Raw genomic sequence first — 22,548 nt, forward strand, 5'->3', positions numbered from 1 at the left:
GGAGTACGCTGCGAGGCATACAAAGAAGCGTACAAAGCTAAGAATAGTAGAGTCTACTTTTTGGGGTGTGCGAGTCGATCGTAAAAATTAAATGTAGAAGGGTGGAATACGAACACCACGAAAGAAATGCGGTCCGTGTTCCGTCCTTCTACAAGGGTCGTTCGAGGTTCCCCGGGACTTTTGTCCATAAGAAATCGCTGAACAAGTGCAGCAAGATGAAACTTTTGTCTCCGGCGTTTTCTTTGTAGTCCTCAACTTGCCTTAAAATTTGCTAACACACTAACAAACATATCTAAATTAGTAACCGAAATATTGGGCCGAAATCAAATTTTTTTTGCAAAGTTATTGAATTTGCACTTTTGGTCCTCACTGCGTTTTTCAAAGTGAAAGTCTCCACCTTGTTCCCAACTGTAGACCTTGTTCCCAACTGATTACAAGCAGTTTTATGATGTCAAACAAATGCTTTGAAAGCTTGCTCCATCACCCGCGCAGCAGCACGAAAAAAATGCTCGGCATACTCCGTTTTTAGACTGCCGGCTTCACCTGCAAGCCTGCCTTTCCCCGACGTCACGGAACTGAAAAGCGCGGGTATATTTGAATGTTGATTTTGGCATCATTTTCACTTGCCAATTTTACAATAACTATTCTGAATTTCGTGATACTAAATAGCATATCGGAACGGGTAAAGGCTGGTGATTCCGAAAATATAGTTTGTAGTTGGGGTAGCTCAGAAAATCACCGTCCTCGCGGAACCTTTTTATTGTAATTCTTCAGCTGTTCCAGCTATAGCAGAAAGAAATCTGTCTGCACATTTCTTTCCACCATGAGCAGCGGTGCAAAATAAAATATTTGGGAAAGGAAAAAGTGAAATCAGCTCATTGGAAAGTTTGTAAGCACAACACGAATGGTGCTAACAATTTGGCAAAGGACGACACAGCTGGTGATGAATGAACCGCACGAGCACATAAATTCGACCGGAGTCACGCAGCTTGGTCTTTTGTACGCTAAAAGAATCATGGAATGGCCAGGAGAATGGCAGCGGAGCCTAGATGCGTACGGGGAATACATTGAAAATCCGACATGGCTTCGTGCTTGTCAGGTTGTTCATCTCCTGTCTAGGAACGAAAGTCCCGGTCAACCGTGAACAACCTTTGCATGGTTAGTTCTTTCTTTAAGTTTTTAGTAGAATCTCCTTAGCTTGAACCCATTAGCACTGGGCAAAATCACTTTACATAAGAGAAGACAAGAAGGCCACCTTAGAGAATATGAGAAACCAAACAAACAATTTGCAGGTTTACACTAACCCGAAAAGTTCCAGTCATGAAGGTGGAACCCTGCTCATGTGCTGTAAGAGTCGAGCTCTTGTTGCTTCCACTTATGAGTGCAACTCAAGTTTGTAACGAACTATGAAAAGTTTGTTATTGACAGATTCAAACCGATAAGATTGTTTTACTAGCATTACGTCCTCAAACCTCCAAGCTTTTAGGTTGTATGCCGTAAGAATAGCCTGCTGTTTTCTGGTACCGTCTTTAGTCATTTCTTCCTGAATTCAGATTAGTTTTGGCGTGTGCTGACACTCTAGATGTCTCATTCGTCAAAACTAATGTTAGCTTTTCGAGTTAGCGAAATTCGGGTTTGGTGTTTTTGCTCTTTCTTCTGTTTGGATGTTTTTTGCAAAAGCTTTTTATTCCTTAAGAACTTTTTCCACTGCACGTCTTGTAATGGAAGTGTGCAATCACCATTCCTGTACCTGTAGGACCAATCTTGTCATCATTCTTCTGTTGCAGCCCGATTTCTACCTGGCTGTCAGTTATTTCGACTTTACTGAGGAAAAGACATACAACCAAGGCTTCCTGATGAATATGGACATCAGCGACTGCTTTGTCAGCAAGACATACTTCGAAATGTTTCTGATGAGTATGCCCCTTTCCTGTTTCTAAAATGAAAACAAGCTGTAATTTGTTTTTCAGAAAAAAATCACCAGTAATCACTTAGCATGAAATATTTATTTTTCGTGCTCAATAATGCTGTTTTTTTCTTTTTACTATTGTTCAGACTTGATAAGAGAAACAAACTAAATGATGCATCTGCTGACCCTAGTCAATCAGAGCTGTATATGGGGAGAGTTCGGTCAGTCTATGATCTCGTCGCCGTACCGCTCTCCTCCCGAGTGAGCCAATCAGCACACGGCACAGAGCGAGAGGCATGAGCGCATGCGCGTGAACTCCTGGCCGCTCCCAGCTGAGCGGGGAGGGCCGCCATTTTCGTTCATTCTCCTGGCAGAATGCATGGGATTGGCATCCAAATCTCGCTGGCTCTGGCAAGAAAATGATATAGTACTGTCATTCCTCGGTGGGTTAAAAAGCTAATAAATGAAGTTTTCTTGACGTATGGCCACAAACTTTTATTCAGGCGAAAAAGAAGTCGGCCCGTAGCAGACGACGCGTAGCCTCAGCAGTGCTCTTCTCCGACCAGTCTCCAACAGCATTGCGAAAAAATGGCGGTCGTCTCCTCTCTGCTCCCTTCTTTCTCTCTCGCTCCTTCGGCGCTCTCCTCCCTTTCATTTACTTTTCTCCTCTCCGGCGCCTTCGTCGGCACACCCACTGGCCAAACTTTCCCAATTGACTACAGAGACGGCTCTGTAGTCAATTAGACGCTACTGCCAGTATGGCTGCGGTGGTCACTCTCTTGTGGACATAATACTGTTTGACCGTTATTATAGACCTTTTCATCTCAGTAGTTGCCTAAATGAAGCATAAACGCACCTTCACATCCACTTGCTAAAAGATTTTTGTCTTATTTTACTTTTTTGTTTATACATTGAAAATTAGCCCACTCCTCATTTTCACTTGATTTGATCTTGATTTTAGGTGGGCTATCTCTCTCTTGAGATATTACGGTAGTATGTACCAGATTTAACGGTTGCCAAGGGTCACTCGAGCATCAAAATATGACAGATAGTACCTAAGCATTTGCAAACAGCAGTAAGAAGCACACGTTCACCGAAGCAGAGTGAACAACTCCACTTCGAAAGTAACTCCTCGCTTCAGGGGTCACACCTAAATTCAGAATAAATTCAGAACCTTGTCGGTTGTTGGCGGAGAAAGCTAATTAATGAGGCGAGGCACAAAATAAGCTAATCAGTAAAATACCACATTTGACAGCGTATAGGTAGCGTCTCACACAGCCGTGCGACTTATATGGTGTTTCGTTTTTTTTTTTTTTTTTTTTTTTTACAAACTTGAACTTTAAGTGTGCAAGACATTGACAATTATGAGAAAGAAGGAATGGCAGAGCACACCTGAAGACTCACTTCTCCGGCGGTCCGAAGACCATCCGAAGCATGGCAGCAGAGGCCCGCAGCTGCAGCGACTGCGTGCCATTCTTCGTGGTACCTTGTAACCAAGCGAGACTCGTACAAAGGCGTGGCCCACCGTGTATGCCAACTTTCTTCTGAGAAAACTGGATGTTTACACGGGGATGCAACTTATACTCATAGACTGGAAAATACGATAAATGCAAAACAAGCTCATATGCATTATGAGCGGTAGAGATAACTCCTAGTCACCGACGAAATAAGAACTTCAGTTTTCTTGCCTCCAGCGCGAGCTTACCACCTTCGACAACGCTTTGGTGCTGTCCAAGGCACGAAGCGCGAGTTTGTCCGCCTCTTGCACAGAGGTTGCAAGGATGTCGGAATGCCAGGCTCTTATTGGCTAATTGAGAAAAATAGTGAGTAGACCTTGAGGGATTTAGCGTTGAGGTCTATCCACTACCATTTCAATCATGGCCAATCGGAGCTTGGCATCGTTGCAATGTCAATGCAACTCCTGCGCAAGAAGCAGACAACTTGCCCTCTGCATAGCACGACTATAGTATGACTGTGCGATGTGGTGCCACATGGCACCTGTGTGAGGAACGGTCACGGGGGTCCTGAGACAATGCATCTGCAACCCGCATATTTCAGCTGACCAGGAGGTGTCGGGAACAGACATCTGGAAGAGTTACACCCAGCTGTCAGAAACCCTCTGGGAAAAAATGTACACAGCTGCCGAGATCTCTCCGCTGCGAATCCCACGACTCCAGGTGAGCCTCGTCCTTCCAGGGAAGTCTCGTACTTGGCGTTACCCCCTTTCGCAGAAGGATATTGAGTGATTTAAGGCAGTTTAAATCAGGCTATCAGTTTAAGATGGGTACAAGACGGTATAAGACAGGTACATTGAGCGATACCGTTTTAAGACAGGTATAGTCACTATTAGGATTTTTTTTTAAATATTTTTTAAAATAAATAATCAATTCATTTGATTTAAATCTGTTTAATTTGATTTAAATCATAATAGTTCTTCTTTACCACTATAGATGTATTTTTAAACATGGCGGATTGATTATTCAATTCATCCCATCACTGATGACAATGCAAAAGAAAGAATTACAGTAAATCTAAAGTACTGTTTAATTAACAACTTTTTATCAACATACTCCCCGCCGCACTGAAAAAAAAACAGCCAGATTTTTTCGTTACGACTTCATTGCAATAGGACATTCCTTTTGTAGTTTTCATTTCTTTTGCATTCTGATTTTGTTGCAGTTGTAGTGTTGTGCGAATATTGCAAATTTCGAATAGTAGTTTTAAATAATACACTGCATATTCAATATTCGCTTCCAGATGAACTGCGATATTTATATTTTTTGAAGTGTTAATCGCAGCGGGTCAGCCCTGTTGAGTGCGCTTCTGGCCGAGCACGGGTGCAGTCGGGAGAAGCAACATACACGGAAACGAGCTCTGCAGCTGTTGCTTTTCTGCAGTGCACCGGAGCTCAGTAAGAAGCGCACTCAAAGGGGTAACCCGCCGCGATCAACGCTTGGAAAAGTATGAAGATTACAATTGCATGCTTGGGGGAAAAGTGCACTTTCAAAACGGGATGGTGCACACGCGCGCCTAGTGTATGCAAAAAGAAACTGAAACTTTCTAAATGTTGATATGCTTATTGTAGTAAATTTTTCAAAATTAAACTGCAGAGATGCTTTGACAAACTGCACTCATCATTTGTGATATCTTTTTTTTTTAAATTTGACATTTAAGAAAGGAAATTCACATATATCAAGGTTTGTAAATTCACCATATTAGGTATAGCTGGGCATCATAGGTTTTATTTCACGTCAAATTTGTTGTTTACTTGCCGTCCCAAGGCGTTGAACTTTTTTCTAGGGTCAGTCTTTAAATATAGTTAAATTAAAATTAGCTGATAAATAGACAAGTGGAAGCTTGGAAACATGCTTCACAAGTTTAGCCGGGTTTTCATTTAAGCATGATGCAACAGTAGTGAAAAGCTTGGAAAAACTATTCTTTCAAACCATTATGGTTTTTTTCTCACATCCACTTCTCCATTTATAAAAAATAACCTTTTCCAACCTATACACCTTTCCAAGAAACACTCGGCCCCAGGAACAAAAGAACCTTTTTCGAGCCCAAACACTGGGTTCGAGGCTAGTCTCTTACAGGCGTCCCTGCTAACCCTTATCGAGTGGACTGTGATTTTGATAGGCGGAACTTCAAACTTGCTGGCGGCTAGATACTCGTCTTTTCCTGCACTCTTTTGCGTTTTATGGATTTTTTTCAAGGACATTGAGAAAGCGTTGTACCACATTTGAAACAAGCAAAAATTGTAAACTATTTTTGTTGGGTATGCGTGCGACAGAACGAATGCGACTAGAATGTTCATTTTATATTACGATAAGTTTTGACGGCGGCGCCCAAGTAGCCGCGTGTCAGACGACAAAGCGCTTAGTGGTCAAAAATAATTTACAACAAAAGATAGCCGAAAGACACGCATCTTTCATGCACACAAATAACGTGTTTACCGATGGTCAGGACTTGGACATACAATTTAGCAGGTGTTAACGTTCTAACAATATATTGTATGTACCAGACGGTGCAGTGCTATCCAAAAAGGATTTATTTGAGAAATATCTCAAATAACACGGCACTACAGTGTCAGCGACAGTCACACCTTGACGATCGCGGCGGAATCCTAGAGGACTTTCTTTTGGGGCACATTTTGGGGAGAGCTTCTTTTTTTTCACACCAGCACCAAGGCAAAGGAACGGATTTGACTGACCTGTTCCAAACCCAAACAACTATTTTTGGCTGAGTCTGAGAAGGACCCTACGCGGCTTATCTCTTGAAGGGGGGAGAACAATTGTCACTGTTCGCAAAATGGCATCGAGGGCCGTTCAACTTCCTTCCCCTCTTTCGTTTTCTGTGCATGTCGAGCAGAAACGCTTGAATGGCAGGCACTACCAACTAACCTGAATTTCTACACTTGCCAGCCCTATTTTTCACTGTGGAAGGTAACACAAAAAGGATATGCAGCGTGCATAAAAAAAAATTAAGTAGAAACTTTCAAGAGGGGCCGGAAAAGTTTGGGTGCAAAACCGTATTCAAGGTGGAGAATCGCGTGAGTAGGTCTCTACAGCCCAAGAGAGTGGCAGAAAATCTCTAGCTGATAGGGGGTGCGAGAGTCGCACCAGATGCATCATCATTAGCAGCACGGCAGCGGCCTAGGAGCATTTCTTTGGAAGGGTGTATATTTATGAACTGTCGCTCCGGGAAATCCAATGTCTACATTAGGATGACACATCTCATATACACATAAATGTTCTGCAACCACACAATCTGCATAAAAATAAACCTATAGAGGTGCCCAGCTATACCTAATAAAAGTGATTTATAAATCTCCTCGCAATTATTTCTTCAATCCCGAATTAAAAAAAAAAAAAGAAGATATCATGACCGACGAACACCAGTTGTCAGGGCATCTCTGCCTAACATATACTCTTGCATAATAGCCAGTTTTATTTTGAAAAATTTAATGTAATGTAGATATGAACATTCACAAAGTTCCCATATTTTTTTTAAATACATCAAGCTCACACATGCACCATCCCGCTTTGAAAGTGTGCCTTTCTCCTTAGCACGTGACTGCAATATTCATACTTTTGTAAGTGTTAATCGGGGCGGGTTAATCCCGTTGGGTGCGCCTCTTACCGAGCACCGGTGCGCACTGCGGAGAAGCAACACCCGTGAAAGTGAGCTCAACGAGGGCCGTTTCTCCTCAGTTCACCGGTGCTCAGTAAAAAAGTTCATTCGACGGTTGCAGTTTATCTTGAAGCGAATATTAAATAGCGTATTATTTGGAACTACTATTGGAAAGCGAATTAATCAACCAATTGATTTTGATATAGCACATAGTTTGTGGATAAACGTGCCCCGTTTAAGCCAAGTTTCTTCCCGGAAGTTTCGTCCCGTGGCAGTAGGCCAAAGCTGGTCTTCTGCTCGGTTTCCCATCAGCATGGGATACCCAATGAGCAGCGGAAGCAGAACTTGAGACAATGCCTCGTACAACTCAACATTCCAATTGTTCTCTTCGTGGCAGGTTGGTCTCATCGATAATGCTACACTCCATGTTGTGGGCCTCCTTCTTCCCGAGCAAGCCGCCATCAGTAAGTGCCATGGCACGCAGCATTCACTTTCGTGACGCGACAACCAGGAAAGGGACGAGATGATATTTAAACACACTGCGCCGGCACACATTCCGTAGAGAGCAAGAAAGAGAATAACCGTAACGTCACCAATCATAATCGGGTTATGGATAATTTGATTCCAAATTAGTGAGAGCGACTCCCAGTTTATTTAGCAGCAACTTGTGTGTCTGTACTTTTGTCCCAGGTGAAGACGGTCTCTTTGTTCATGCACGTCAGGACGACCTAAACTAACATTTTTGTTGTAATGGCTTATGGATAGGGTGACCATATTCCTCAAGGTAGAAAACGGGACATCCCAGCCCGGAGGGGGGGGAGGTAGAAGAGGAGGAGAGGGAGGAGGGGGGCATACTAAAGATTGACATTTAGAGAAAAAATTTAATGCAAGATCTGCTATTTCAAAGCGTTAACGTACTACATGCGTGCTGTATTCAGTAACAAAAAAAAAATATTTCTATTGACGAGTCAATACAAAGAAACGTGTTTGTGGGCAAGAACAGTTTCTCTCAATTTTACTGGGTAAATATTTTAAAGTACCTACGTTTTTTTTGGTTAAATATACTCGTAACAAGTTGGCATAGTGTCCACTTGCTTCAACTCGCTTTGTGCCAATTTCGAAATTATGCACTCCTGCGAAAACGGGACATGATTCTTTATTGGGACAAAAAGACGGGACGGCCGAAACGGACCTCAAAAACGGGACAGTCCCGGCCAAAACGGGACGTCTGGTCACCCTACTTATGGAGGATTTGCAACCCTTTTACATACCACATTTTCTGGTGTATAAGATGCACCCCCCACTTTTCGCAAGTTTCTAAGTAAAAATTAGTATACGAGACACACCTGTGTATAAGACGCACTGCCGAAAAGTTTGGAAAAAAGTGTCTTATACACTGGAAAATACGTTACACTTTTAACATTCACTGGGCTTTATAACTTAAGTGTGAGCACCAGGTTTTCCCACTACAAATGTAGTGTTCTCTTTGTGCCCAAGCAAGAAAAGAAAACCGCGTTTTTCTCGCCACAAAACCAGGAAATGCGTCGTCATACGCTCAGTCTTTACCCAAATGTTGCCAAAGTTCCAGAACTTGCTGTTACCTAATTTGACAGCTACAGGCGATTTTCATTGCAAAAATGGGGCACAATCTCGGCAGCGTTCTCCGTCGACTCTCGGGCTTTGTCGGTACTCATTTCTTCGACAAAAATTTCCGAAAAAAGTAAGTTCCAAAATTTTGGCACCTGGTCTCTACCGCTACGATCGGACATAGACTAAGCAGACGGGGATGCATAGTCTATTTTGGCAGTGAGGAAAACACTGTTCCCTTTGCTCCCATACATTCATTATTACAATCTAAGCTCATTATAACAGACCTGGTTACAACAGGCATTTGGATATAACATACTGATTTGTGAAGTTCGGTTAGTTTTCCTCTATGTACCATTGACTCAACTTCATATCTGCATACAACATACTCCTTTTACAACAGACTGAAATCTTGGTCAAAACCAAGGTCTGTTATAACGAGCTTAGACTGTATGTCTAGTGGTTTCGAACACAGAGCTACGCACAGTGACGAGAAGGATTACTTTTGCAGCGAGGTTTGTGGAGCTCAAATCGGCGGGTTCCGTGTTCCCCGGAAGCAGTATGAAACATCTCGTCAAGATGCCCTCGCAAGAGGAATGTGCCCAGGAGTGCTTCAACGACCAAATGTGTCTGTAAGTGCCTCCGACAAAAAGTGTCCTGCGTCTCCGACAAAACATATTCGGTCTTGGCCGCGATTCCAACTGTGCCGTTTACTATGTTTTTGAAGTGGCGTTCCACCGTGCCAGTACCCTGCTTTCATCTTGACTCCATCATATTTAGTAAGAAAATGTTCCTTGGATGGTTTCTACAGGTTACATTCTAGCAAAAAAGAATTTTTTCTCAAGGTGTCGAGCCCCTTTAAAGAGACATTGAACGCTGCGAGAATATTTTTTCGAAGTACCTGGATAGAACGTGTCTATCACAACATAAACTTTTCCTGAAGAAAATAATTTTGAATGCAATGTTATGTATGGCCCTGAGACTCATTCTGAGTGTCACAAGAAGCTTCTATTTCGGAATGGCATGCCAGGCCCAAATAGAACCATGTCTTGAAATCATTCCTCAATCAAAATGAAACTTGCATTGTAAATATAGTATTGCAATATGATAGTTCATTTTGTGTCATGTATCTACAGTCTAGGCCAGGGTGTAAGATAGACAGGTGGGGAAACGAGAGCCAAATGATCGACCGGATTGTGTCCCCCTCGGTTTGTTTTTTTTGTGGCGCCATCTATGTGGAGCACCGCAAACTCTCACTCCGGGCGGGCGACCGGTGGCAACCGGCTAAACTGACGGAGATGGTTTCTCGTAAATCTTCAGTGGAGGACTGTCGTGCTCTCGGTTTGTTTTGCGCACTCTCCCATAGAGTTCCATGTAACTCCGATTCTGATTTTTTTCTTCTCGCCGCAGCGCCATCTGTCGCAAATCGGCGGTACCCGCAAGCAGATGAGTACACAATCCGGTCACGGCGCTGCGGTAGGCTTCTATGGGCCGTTTCCCCACCTGTCTATTTTACACCCTGGTACAGGCACATAAAAACATACTTTTTGGGAGGTCAGTGTCTCTTGGAGCAATTTGAAAACATGGATCCAAAACGGGTCCATGTGCTGAAAAAAATATCACAATCTCGCCGAACTTAAAATATGTCTCGCGACATAAACATTGCATAAAAACTCTTCTTTCTTTGGGACATTCGTGTCCCATCCACACAGCTGTAGAAAAATGTTTTCTTTTATTTTTTTAGTTCCATGTTTTGAGTTTAACACTCCATGTTCACGCAGGACTTTCCTCTACTGCGACCATGAGTGCTACATGGCCCCAACAACCTTGAGGCTATTCTGGGGAAAGCCCGTCACTGTGTATGGCTGCCAGCAGTACTACAGTGAGTGCATAACCAGCCCACAAAAAATCCCAAACGCTGCGTGCAGTCCTGTACCTTGCCCCAGCAGTATCTACCACGCGACGCCATCTCCTCACCTAAAATGGCTTCATGTGCGCTTTCATTAGGGTGATGACATCTGACCCCTTGTTCCCAACGCTTTTTTTTTTTTTTGTTCGTTCTGGAGCGCCGGAAAGAGCATAATCTGGCGCGAGCGTTTAACACCGACTGCTAAAACAACGTTTTGTTACCGTTTTCCTTTTTTGTTACAGCACCTTTTTTTCCAAAAAATGCATATTCAGAACTGCAGAGATTTGGAATGTATGAATAACAAGGAACACTCTCAGAAAGTCTCGTCAATGTGCACGGACAAACAATGTCAAAAATAATTATTCTTTATATCTTGGTGAGGTGTGCTGCACTGCGTAGCACTCGTCATCCATAAGTGGAAATAGTTGAAAGCAATGGCAGTATATCAGACGTTTGGGGAAGACATCACCTACACTGCTGGAAAGAATTTCTGACATTTAAGTTGCGAAAAGAAATTTTTAAAACATTGTCTAGAAACTTCAAGGGCATTTATCTCAGCTTCACTTTTGGCAGCAAATCCCACCTTAGTAAAACTACTGTTTCAGTGTGAAACTACCGAGACTCAATATTTGCAGATTATATGCCAAAATTTTATCGAGCCAGTTACTATGAACTTAGATTTTGCATTTTCATGTTCCTTTATTATAAAAAGTTGTAATTAGCAAATGCAAAAAAAAAAAAAAAAAACTTTCATGAATTTTTTTTTATTTGAAAAATGCATATTTTTTTACATTTCTTTTCCTAGTAACCGGCAACAAGTATTCCGGTATGCATTCCATCAGAAAACTATGTGGTGATCAACACCATTTCTCAACGATAGATTCCTTGAGCAGATTCCATACAAAACTACGTTCTGAGGGTATACTACCTCATAAAATTGGCTCACAGGGTTGAAACTTTGCATGCCCTCCTTCTATATGGCTACAAACACCACCGGCAAATTTCTCGCCGAATGAGTGAGCAGTTCAAAAGTAGACATGTCCAGGTAGTGTCCCCCCTTAGGAGAGCATGCTGTCGGTATGCTCGCTGCATGTTTTTCGTCATCAACCGGTTCCGTACCTGCACTGCTTGTTTTGCGACAGGTCCATTTGTAATCCAGTGCTCAATCTCCTACCAGCTTAAGGGAGAGGGGGGGGGGGGGGGGGGAAGGCTCTACTAACTTATGGGCGGTGCAGTGCGTGTTGAATGTACACAAAACCGTGCCATGTGGCATCATTATTTCAATCCGTGGGAAAACGGGCCACTTTCTTTAACTTCTTAACCGTTTTCAATTTTTTTTTTTGAATTTCTGACTCTCAGCCACTTCATTATTGTTGTTTTCAAATTCAAGCTTGCTGCCTTCAAAATCATATTTCTAGCCACAAACAAATGATAGCAAAATTTAAGAAAATTCAGGGTTGCCATTTGTTCACACAGCTGCAATCTAAGCCATGAGCGAGCCTGGTTCGTCCAAAATGTTGGAGTGCGTGAACCGGGGAAAACAGACGAGTTATAGTCGTTTTTAACGGTTGGGGGACGGCTCCATATAGACGAGTTAGGCTTGTCCAGAACGGTTAAGGCATTAATTTGGCGAAATTTCAATGGTCGCCGAAACGCGCTCGACACATCGATAGATGTGGCTGAATTAGTAACCTAAACTATAGGTTAAAATCCTTTGTCTGGTGCTTACCGTAATGCTCCAACTGAAAGGGTCAACTGGCAACACTGAGAAAGGGACCTAGGCTAGGTGGCGCAAGCTACTGCCCGTTATAAAGGGTACAGCCGTTAGCATCCATCCATTCATGTTGGTGCTTGTGGAGTACAACTTGTGCACGGCAATCTACGATAAGTTTTATGGTGTCAAATGAATGCTGGAAGAAGTTTCGGAAAGTTTCAACGGGAAAATAGTGACCTATATGTGGAGATGAATCGCGTCTGACACCAGTAACAAGGCCCCATTGTCCCGTTGAAAGTTTCAGAAAATTCCCTACGACTTCTGAATAAAACGACGGTGAGCTATGCAACTTTGGTATCCGATACGGACCACCAGTGCAACATTTGGGTAAAGAATGAGCGTTTGGTGATGCACAGTTTACTTTTGCAGAGAAAACAATAAAATTTTGGAGGGGCACACAATCTGTACATGGCAACGAGCAAATACCAGGCACTAATGAAATAGTTTACTCTGCCACGGGTAACGCGGCGCCTAAGATTAATAATTGCCATTTCAGAGTCCGAAGCCAACATGTCGCTGCCTTACAAAGAAATCTCCGCTGTGCTCGACAGTATTCAAGCCGAAGTCAAGAAGGGGCTTGAAGTCAAAGTCGACGGCGAAACAGGGGTTAGTGAAAGATTTTTCCACCTAACGAATACGGTAGGCTCGCTATAATTCAAACTTGGATATTTCATACTTTAAGGGGTCACTCACTCTCTAAACAGTCTCACAATAGACAACATTTTTGAGGGATGAATAAACTTTCTCTTACATTTCGCCAGTCTTTCATGTGCAGCATACCTGCTCACGATTGAAAGGCCTGGGTAGATAAAATCGTTAGATGTCTGCTTCAAATGTGTAGCCATCCATATAACAAATCATAATTTTACCTTGCATCACACTGAGACAAATTTCTGATAATTCAAACTTCCAATAATTTGAGCAAAGTTTGTGACCTTCTGGAGTTTGAATCAACATAACTGTTGCCACTAAAGCCCCTTGATATTGTCATGTTTGTCTCACAAGTAGCGACAAAAGCACCCGTTCCTCGTGTGGCCTTTGAAAGCAAACGGCGGCGGAGTGTTCGCTCATGTCACGCTTCCCGCATGTTTGCACAATGCTTGTAAGAAATGTTAAGCATGAATTTTATCAAAGGGCTTTATTTACCACACTTGTATTGGGGCTGTCTAGGTGCATACCAAACAGAGAAAGAAGAAAATAAAGAACAATGAGAAATTATATGCAAAAGGAACACCAATTGGCTGCTAAATATCCTGTGCAGACTCTAGTCTGACAAATAGAGTTGAGAGTTCCAAGTCTTGAGCTTGAATTACGAGAATGCTGCCCAAGAAACAGGACACCATAAAAAAAAAAGGCTCGAGGTACACCTAAGCACTTCTTATGAGTTGTGAATTCGCTCCCTTCTGCCGTCTGCGGCATATGGCGTGCTGACCTTGGGTGTGGAATGGTGGAGCCGCTGCCTTGCAGGCACACAGCGCCATCGGGTGAGCGATCGTTCAAACTGACGCGCAGCGGCCAATGGGAGCCTTGTCAACACGCACCAGCCAATCAGATTGAAGCCGAAAATACATCAGCTTTACTTCGCTAATTTGGAATCAAGGAAACTAGGTGCCGTGTCTAGGCTTTGCATGTTGTTTCATAGCTGAGAGTTGGCTTTGCTTGGAGAAAGGATTTAAGGTGCCGTTTTCGCACTTCAAACTGATGACGTTGGCTAGCTTCATGAGGCAGTTAATGCTTTCGCATTAAAAATATTTTGAAACACGAGCCTACACGTTGCGACAAATACGGGCACAACCATGTGGCTTCAAAAAGTGCTTTTTTGCAAGACAGCTTTTGCAAGCCAAGCACAGTGCAGAACAGTGTGCCCGTGCCTTTGACAGCACTGCAAGCAACTTGTGCACGCTAGTTGAAATGAGCCTTGCTGTTCTGGCATGCAGTAACGATCCCCAGACTGTATTTCGGGAGTGCGAAGCCAGAATGACTGAGAAGACGACGGTGAAAAGCCGTGCTAATCCATGTTCTCCCTCCTAGACTAAAATCACCTACAAAGCCGTCAAGTTCAACACGGATGCCAGTCCTTTCAACGGTGAGTCAGTGTCCACAGACCTCGAGGGATCTGGGGACATTTTAAACTATGTTATAGGCGTTGCTTAACAGATGGTTGTCGGTAAGCATTACTATAATTTCCAAGGCTGCCCTGAGCCGGCATTCACGTTTTATGTTCCCCACAAGCTGGACAAAATGCTAAATATGATGGAACTGCAATCGAGGCTATGACGAAACCAAGGTAGAACACAAAGAAAGCATTCTGCTGGGGATGTGAAATGTACTATCTGTGTTTCACCAATAGAAGCATTCCTTCCTTGAAAAGCTCACATGTTACGGAGGCTAACTCTCCTACAAACCAAAAATAGACAACGTCAGTTAGAGTACACCAACTTTCAGAAGTAATAGTTGTAAGTGTGTGGCGCATTTTGTATATTCAAAATTCTCATTTATTTGTACTTTAACTTGACATAGCTGTAGAAGTTTTGGCGTTCCACACATACATTGTATGTGTTGTACATTGTACACATACGTCTTACACATATGTGTTATACACTGTACACAAGTTCCACACATACATTGTACATATTTTCAAGAAATAAAATTGTACAATCTTTTTCCCACATTATAGCAGCCCCTGTTTCTTTTGAAAAAAAACAACTAATTAGCCACATTTTGATGAGTCATATTGCCTCATACACAAATTAGTTGGGAAAATAAAAGCGTTTGCACGGATCCTTTGAAAATTGCTCCTTTTCCCGTGGTCAGGAAAGAGTTAAATGTGCACCATCTAGAGTGCCTTTGCTCAGGTCCACCTGAATCCAATCAGTCACACACGTTACACACCGCACCGAAAAGATTGGTCGTGAACTGGTGCTCAACTGCCAGCTTGGCGCTTTGTAAAAAAAAAAATGGCTTCCTGTTGCTGCTGGGCCTGGCGCTCTCGTTTTGCGGCTGCGTCCCTTGATCCTCCCTCTCAGCCCCGCTGCGCCCATTGTAGTCACTTCTGCGCCGCTTTGGCGGTACACAAAACCCATAAGCAAGCACTTTCATGAGTAGTTTGTTTTGCTGTCGGTCGTCACAATCATGGCAATTCTAATTGTACAAGTGCCAGCGAAGAAGACAGAGCCATCATTACAACATCTCAGCTCGTGGCTGGCGCCCTCTCTGTCAATTGTTGGGCTGCAGTTCGATCTACCACAGAACGACTGTCTGCCATACGCACTTCTCCAGGAAGGAGGGAAGCAACAGCATGACAGGTGCGACGTTGCTGAGCAAAACCCAAGGGGCCAAAGTGACGATGCGGTAAACAGACTGGTTGGAGACGCTTTCCAGACAACATAGCAGAAGCTCATTGAAACCCAACATAACACAACAAAAATGTGAAAAAAACAAAAACAAAAAAACAAACAGGTTGGTTAGGTATAATATAGTGTGAAGACAAAAACTCCTTGCAACATGATAACTTATGTCTCTGCTAGTAATCTAATGCAACTAAGAGGGATCAGTGCCCGGCTTGAAGCACATGCGGCAGGACCCAAGGATCCTGGGTTCCACTCCCGCCCTTGCCCGTTTCGATCCAGATGAGCACCGTACTGGCGTGCGGTCGTGACACCCGGAGGACTGGGTCGACGTCCGATTGGTGCAGGCAATCACCTTCACCAACCAGACGCCACTTCCGTGCCCTTTTAATACATATATGTAAATGTCAAGCCTAGATCTGCAGCTGTCTATTGGAGCTGATTAACTTGCGGCCGTCTAAACGAACGCCTGATTCAATTAAAATGAATTAATAAGACGAACTGGTGCCTGACAGCAACTTGCACCGTACCTTGGGTAACGGCTCGAATTCCTCTCGCAGAGCGCAGCAAAGCGGCTCTCTACGAACTGGCCCTGCCCCAGAAGACGCTGTCCCTCAAGAAGGAGACCACCATGAAGGCAGTGCCCCTCTTCACCAGCACCGAGATCTCGTCGGTGCAGCAGTGCTACCGCAACTGCATCACCGAGAGCGGCACCCAGTGTACATCCTTCTCCTACTGCCCCACGACCAAGGAGTGCCGCCTGTCTTCCGCGTACGTCATGGACGACGACGACCCCGAGAACGTGGAGATCGATTCCCGCTGCAACGTCTACATCAGTGAGTCACGTCGAAGGAGGAAAGCGACGGCATGTCGCCTTCGTGTAGCGACCTACAGTATGATGCGTGGAACGTGTCTCGGACTGGTGCTTTAAGTGTCCTATTTCGCCCGTGCGTCGAAAGTGGTCTTGAATTGGCGACAGCCAGAGTGTCATGCAGTCGGATAGCGTCACACTTGTACGACGTCGTCGAGCAGAAATCGAGGGTCCACTCTTTTGGATACGGCAAGCGCAGCAGTCGGAGACATATTTCGGGCACCCTAGCTATGCAGAGAGCAAGTTCGTCTGCTTCTTGCGCAGGGGTTGCAATGATGTCAGAACGTCGAGCTCTTTATGGCCGATTGAAAAAAATAGTGGGTATACCTCGAGGCATCTAGCATCAAGGTCCACCCACTATCCTTTCAATCAAAGCCAATCGGAGCTCGGCCTCGTTTTGACGTCGCCACAACTCCTACGCAAGAAGCAGACGACTTGCTCTCCGCATAGGGTGTTTTCAGTGAAGTCATTATGACTGCCATTTCGTCGTTATGAGCTGCCTCGTGCATGCCGTTGAATACGTAGTGCACAGAGGCCTTTCGTCATGCCAACGTCCAACGACCACATAGTTCGATGTCACGTGAAAGTGCTCCGCAATCGGCGGCAAGGTGAAAACGGCAGAACGCATCTTTCGAACGCCCGGCTTTGAGCACGTGCTCGCTTGGCTCCTTGGCCAGAGAACGTTCGTAACAAACGCTTTCAGTTATAAAGCGTAGCACAAGGACTAGTAGTGTTTACACTGGAGCCAAGAAACATTTTGAGCCTGGTTTGTACATTTGCATTTGACTACCCGAACGAGCTGGATTTCCTCGTAACCGCTTGAAACTAGAAAACATGCTTGCACACTGAAGCCATCTCTGTCCGGTAACTCTGGAACTGCGTAGAACTAGACTGTAGGTTTTGCGAGGTCAAATTGACGCAGCATCTATGAGAAAAAGTCGCTCGTAAATAGGGTTCCGCGTTTTCGGGGTTTGTTTTTTTCCCAATCCAGGGGTGCTTTTCCGGGGTCTGTTTCCTTCCTAGAGATATGGCATTTTTCGACGTCCGCTTTTGGCGTCGGACAAGACATTTGATCTTGCCAATTGTTGACTATTAGCCCCGCTGAGCACGCTTCTTACCGAGCACCAGCGCAGTGCGGAGACGCAACACCTACGGAAGCGAGCTCTGCAGGTGTTGCTTCTCCGCAGTGCATCGGTGCTCGGTAAGAAGCGCGCTTAACGGGGGCGCGAGAACAAAAAGTAGGAATGACACGAAAACACCGCTCAAATTAAGCGGCTTGTAAATACATTAAAAAATATAGCGGGACAACCAAAATATAAATATTTGTTTGAACTAAATAGAAGTTTGATTTATCACGAGCCTGCTGTACTTTTCAGGCTTTATCGATATTTACTTAAAATGTAAAACCCTACCTTTAGCATTGTCAGAATTATTTCAAGCCCACAATCAAAGAATGATGCGCAATTAATGCCACTATCAAAAGTGTTCCAGGGCAGCCAAATAGATGGGTCCAGTGTGCCAGCGTGTTAAAGGCAGACGAGCAGCCAGAAAGGATGAAACTTTCCCTTGATTCTTCCTTTCTATTCAAGATAGAGGGAGACCCTCCTCGTTTCTGCGGGGAGCAGGTCAGAGACCCGCTCCTGTGGGGAGAGGAGAAAAGAAGAGTGCAAGAGGGAACGGAAGAGGAAATTGGGAACCAGCTTGCACAAGACAATTCCACGGGTCGGCCTTTAAGCCCTTACAAGGAAATGTTATGCACTCGAGCACAGTCAAACACAAATGTGTGAAACAGCCTTTAAGGCATTGCATTCAACAGCATCGGGTTGAGTTGAAGAATTGAGCATACCGATTGGCTGATCAATGTCAAATATCTTTAAGCAGGCAAAAAAAAGAAAGAAGTGAAACAACAGAAACAGCGAGCAGACGACGTCGTCATCTGCTTGCTGTGCCTATAGAAAGGTGGCGCCACAAGCACGACCCTCAATAACTCCGTCGTCGACTGTGGTGCAGCCGACAACGACAGTCTCATTGACCTTATTTTTCGGAGGAAAGAGCTGATCTAAGCTTTGAAACTTCATGACGTAAAATGCGCCTCAGAAAAACACCTTTAATGAAAATGTAAGATTGCTGCGTGCAGGCACCGAATTTTGCAGTCGATTTGAGAGAGACATTCAATGTCATGGTGGTACAGCGTAGTAGATGACTTTTCTAGGATGCAACCGCATCCTAGAAACGTTTGTTAACAGCGAATGTGTCATGGGGCTGAGTTTCCTGAGAAGGTGTCCAGGTCACGTAAGCAATATAGCCCCATAGCAGCTATATTGCTTAAATGATCTTGACGTCACGGCGTCTCATGACTGTGATTACACGAGACACCAAGTCACATGATATCAGCGTCACATGGCGTCACCTTTTGTGACGTCACACAGCATGCGTCTAGCTCATTTGAAATACATTATGCATCTTGTCATTTATCAAGTATTACTGAGACACACTTTTATTTTTTTTTTAGAAAGCTGCGAATAATCCGTCTGAAATGTCACGACGACGGCACACAGGACGGAGAAGAGAAAGCCCTCGACAGTGATGGCTGGCTTTGTCCGCAGGATCTTACATGCAGTTCTTCGACAAGTTTCCCGGCAGCGTAAGCCGCGTTGGTGGCGACGAGAGCAAGTCGGGTGTCAAGACTGCAGCCGAGTGTGCCAAGACCTGCAAGCACCACCCTCTGATCCGGTGCCGTGGCTTCGAGTACTGCCCGGGCAGCAAGAGCTGCGTCCTGCACACCAAGCACTTCCTGGACTTGGACCCGCACGACATCGTCAACAACACCGACGCCTGTTCCCACTACGCCCGTGAGTGCACCCCTCGCAGGGAGAACAAGCTGTTCGGCATTCTTCGACAGAGCGTGGGGTCTTGCCTCCATTCTCTGCTAAAGAAACACTGAGCTCCCCAAAAACTTGCTTCGTCAAGTGCTTGGGAAGGGCACGTTGGTCACAAAATAAGCTTACCTCCCCGAAATTTCTGCAATACATCGAGATTCACATTTTGGACTAGGAGCATTTTTTTTTTTCGTGGAAAGTGGTCTTTTTGACAAACATCTGCTGTATTTAGGTACTTTAAAAAATAAGTATTTTGTTTTGTAATACTTTTAATTCTTTGACCGTTCTGGATGAGCCCAGATCATCCACGTAGAGCCGTCACCAAACTGTTTAGGACGAGTGTAGTTTGTCAGTGCACCCTCGCTCGACCCTTGGCTGTTTTGAACGACCCAGGCTTGTTCAGAGACTAGTTTGCGCTGCTGCCGAGAGATGGCAGCACCCGTTTTTCTTTTATTGTATACGTATGGCGACCACTGTTGGCTAGGCCGCACGTGCAAGAAAAAGAATAAGCAGTTGAGGATTTTTGCATTACGGATTTTTGCATTCCACTACAACGTATTGTGCGGACCTTGGTTGCCATAGCAACTGGTGCGTCATAGGTAGTTGGAACGTAACGGTCACACTCGAGCACAAACGTACGGGTCAGTTTTTGCCTCGTGACTAGTTTAGGACGTTGCTTCAGGAGTGTGAAATAGAAGAAAAACAAAAGACTAGTGAAATCCACGCTGAATGCAACCTACAGTGTTCTGGGAGGCTCATCTGACGGGCCCACAAAATTAGTCCGTTACTTCTATGAACAAGAGCCTAGAACAAACACTCCACATTGATGAAGCACAGAGCAGGAGTCGTTTTTCAATTACACGCGCTAATTTTTGCGTGCAATTTCCTGTTTATTTTAAGACGTGTGGCAGGGGGGGCCAACCAACGGCGGACCGATTTTTGAATGCGTACGATCCGCGCACAGGAAGCGATTGTCCGCAATTGGCTGCCGCATGTCCAAAGGTGCCCCCCAATTTCTGCGCCGAATCGCACGAAAACGGGCATGTCGCGATCTTCGATTCCATTTCTACCAATCTAATCTTGGGTTTCTTAGAAAGCTCAAAGCCCACAAATGAACTCATGATCATACATAGACGATCTCAGAAACCACTTTGTGCCCCTTCAAGCCTTAAACACTGCTTCGGCGTACCCCCCCCCCCCCCCCCCCCCCTTCCCCAAAACGCTCGCCGCACACACTCCTCGTGCTCCACGCAGTGAAGTTCTCGGCCGACTACACGGAAGGAGCGAGGAAGGAGCTTGTGGACCCCAACTCCCGGACCATCGACCTGATCAGCCTGGAGGAGTGCGCCAAGGCCTGCTCAACAGACCCCAGCGAGACCTGCCAGTCCTTCAACTTCTGCCCCGGCAATGACGGGCCCGACCGCAAGTGCGTCCTCAACACCCTGACCGTCCTCGACAGGGGAGCAGACTTCAGGGACAGCTCCGCCTGCTTCTTCTACTACCGTGAGTGCCACTCCCGCCAATTCCATGGCACCTTGCTCTTACGTTGGTCCGCAATCTTTCTATTGCGTTAAGAGTCGTGCTGTACAACCGGCCGCTGGAAGCGAGCAAGGACAAGCACCATGGTTCCTATTAACATTAGTGTGTGCAAACCATGCACAAGCAAAGTCAAATTATGCAACAAGACCGCCTGGCTACATTGGTGTTACAGCGAAAGCTGCTACAGGCACTCCTCAGCTGTATTGGTAGCGTCACATGGCCCTTGCCAGGCAGCAGTGTCTTCTACTTGTACAGTTGGCGGGGGACGCTGCCACATGTTACTCGCCGTAAAACTTGGTTTGCATGTACTACCGTGGGATGTGAAGCAACAAACCACTCGTAGCGGTACCCGTCTCAATTTAGACTTGGACGGGGATGTCGACTTGTGCATGTGGTCTTTTCTCTATCCCTCAACCTCAGTGACCACAAAGCAGTGCATAAAAGCGGGTGTTACTTCACGCAATAAGAGCCGTCGATGTCACCTTTTCGCACACTGTAATAAAAAGCGTTTTTTTTTTTTTCTTTTGCGGAACAATTTGTATTAGAGTCATGAGCCTACCATGAACAAAAGGTGTGGTGTGCTAATAACTCTGGTAAGGGAGTTTTAAACTTTCATAAATAAAAAAAAAAACATCTACCATATATTAAAAATAATTTTTTTTTTTCATTTCATTAGGTTCTATTGCACGGTAAAATGGTGAATATTGTAAAGCAAGGTTGCAGCAGTGTGCCACACTGGCCCAGGTGTTTGAGGTACCAGAAAAGGAAAAACATATGGTTTGTTTTTAACATGAATATGGGTGTTGTGTTGATTTCTCTGTTTTGCCTCCTTCAGTTCATGTTTCTAAACACCACTGGACCAATTTCGATACTATATATTCTCTTTGTACAATGACCTTACTACTACTACAGCAGCAAATTAGTACCCAAAACTAAAATTGCATTTCACATGGCATGAAAAGAAAAGCGAGAGGTTATGAACAGCTTGGGGAAACTTTGAAATGCTGTTTAAACTCCAGTCAGATGACCACGGCAGTGTGTGGCAGACCCATAGGTGCAAACCAGCACTGAAAGGTTGTCCCACCCCTTTGCAGAGCAAGACCACGTCACAAACTTCATCCACCATAACAAGTACCTACGAAGCACAACCCCCATCAGCGGATACACATCACGTGAGTTGTTGGCATCTCTCATGAAGTATAAGTTACCGTGATTAATTACACTCTCAGCAACTGAATTTTGTAACTTGGTTCCACCTTTGAGGGAATTTTTAACCGAGTTCAGATAGTTCTCAACCTGTTGGCGATAAATATGCAAATTCACACTTTGTATCAATGTACACACTTCTTGCTTTCGACGAAGCATCGTCGAAAGCAGGAAGCTCGCTTTGAAAGCAGGACAACCGAAACTCTGCCCTGCCATACTACTTCTGCCAGTGAATGTAACCGTAAATAAATGCTCGTTGAAATTTAACTGAATTACTTTCAAAGAGTAACTCTCCAAGACTACGTTCCCTAGCACAGAAAGCCACCTGGCTTCCGTGTAAAGTTTGTTTTTGCCTCTTCACGTAGATGTAGAACGTTTCCGAATCAATCACGTACCT

At 44.6% G+C, this 22,548-nt stretch overlaps 1 protein-coding gene across 1 annotated transcript in view; it reads left to right on the forward strand.

Annotated features, from left to right (window-relative positions):
* Positions 1–22,548, forward strand: part of LOC120842248 — a 37,838-nt gene that overhangs the window by 14,299 nt on the left and 991 nt on the right. Inside the window, exons 13-23 of the mRNA XM_040213279.2 lie at positions 1,788–1,917; positions 3,968–4,086; positions 7,437–7,503; positions 9,138–9,258; positions 10,408–10,508; positions 12,806–12,915; positions 14,341–14,395; positions 16,217–16,492; positions 19,134–19,379; positions 20,661–20,909; positions 22,040–22,117. Coding sequence (XP_040069213.1) covers positions 1,788–1,917; positions 3,968–4,086; positions 7,437–7,503; positions 9,138–9,258; positions 10,408–10,508; positions 12,806–12,915; positions 14,341–14,395; positions 16,217–16,492; positions 19,134–19,379; positions 20,661–20,909; positions 22,040–22,117 — 1,552 coding nt within the window. The remainder of the gene's footprint in view (positions 1–1,787; positions 1,918–3,967; positions 4,087–7,436; positions 7,504–9,137; positions 9,259–10,407; positions 10,509–12,805; positions 12,916–14,340; positions 14,396–16,216; positions 16,493–19,133; positions 19,380–20,660; positions 20,910–22,039; positions 22,118–22,548) is intronic.

The sequence above is a fragment of the Ixodes scapularis genome, unplaced genomic scaffold, assembly GCF_016920785.2.
Source record: "Ixodes scapularis isolate PalLabHiFi unplaced genomic scaffold, ASM1692078v2 PGA_scaffold8__174_contigs__length_109621045, whole genome shotgun sequence".
Classification (NCBI taxonomy): domain Eukaryota; kingdom Metazoa; phylum Arthropoda; class Arachnida; order Ixodida; family Ixodidae; genus Ixodes; species Ixodes scapularis.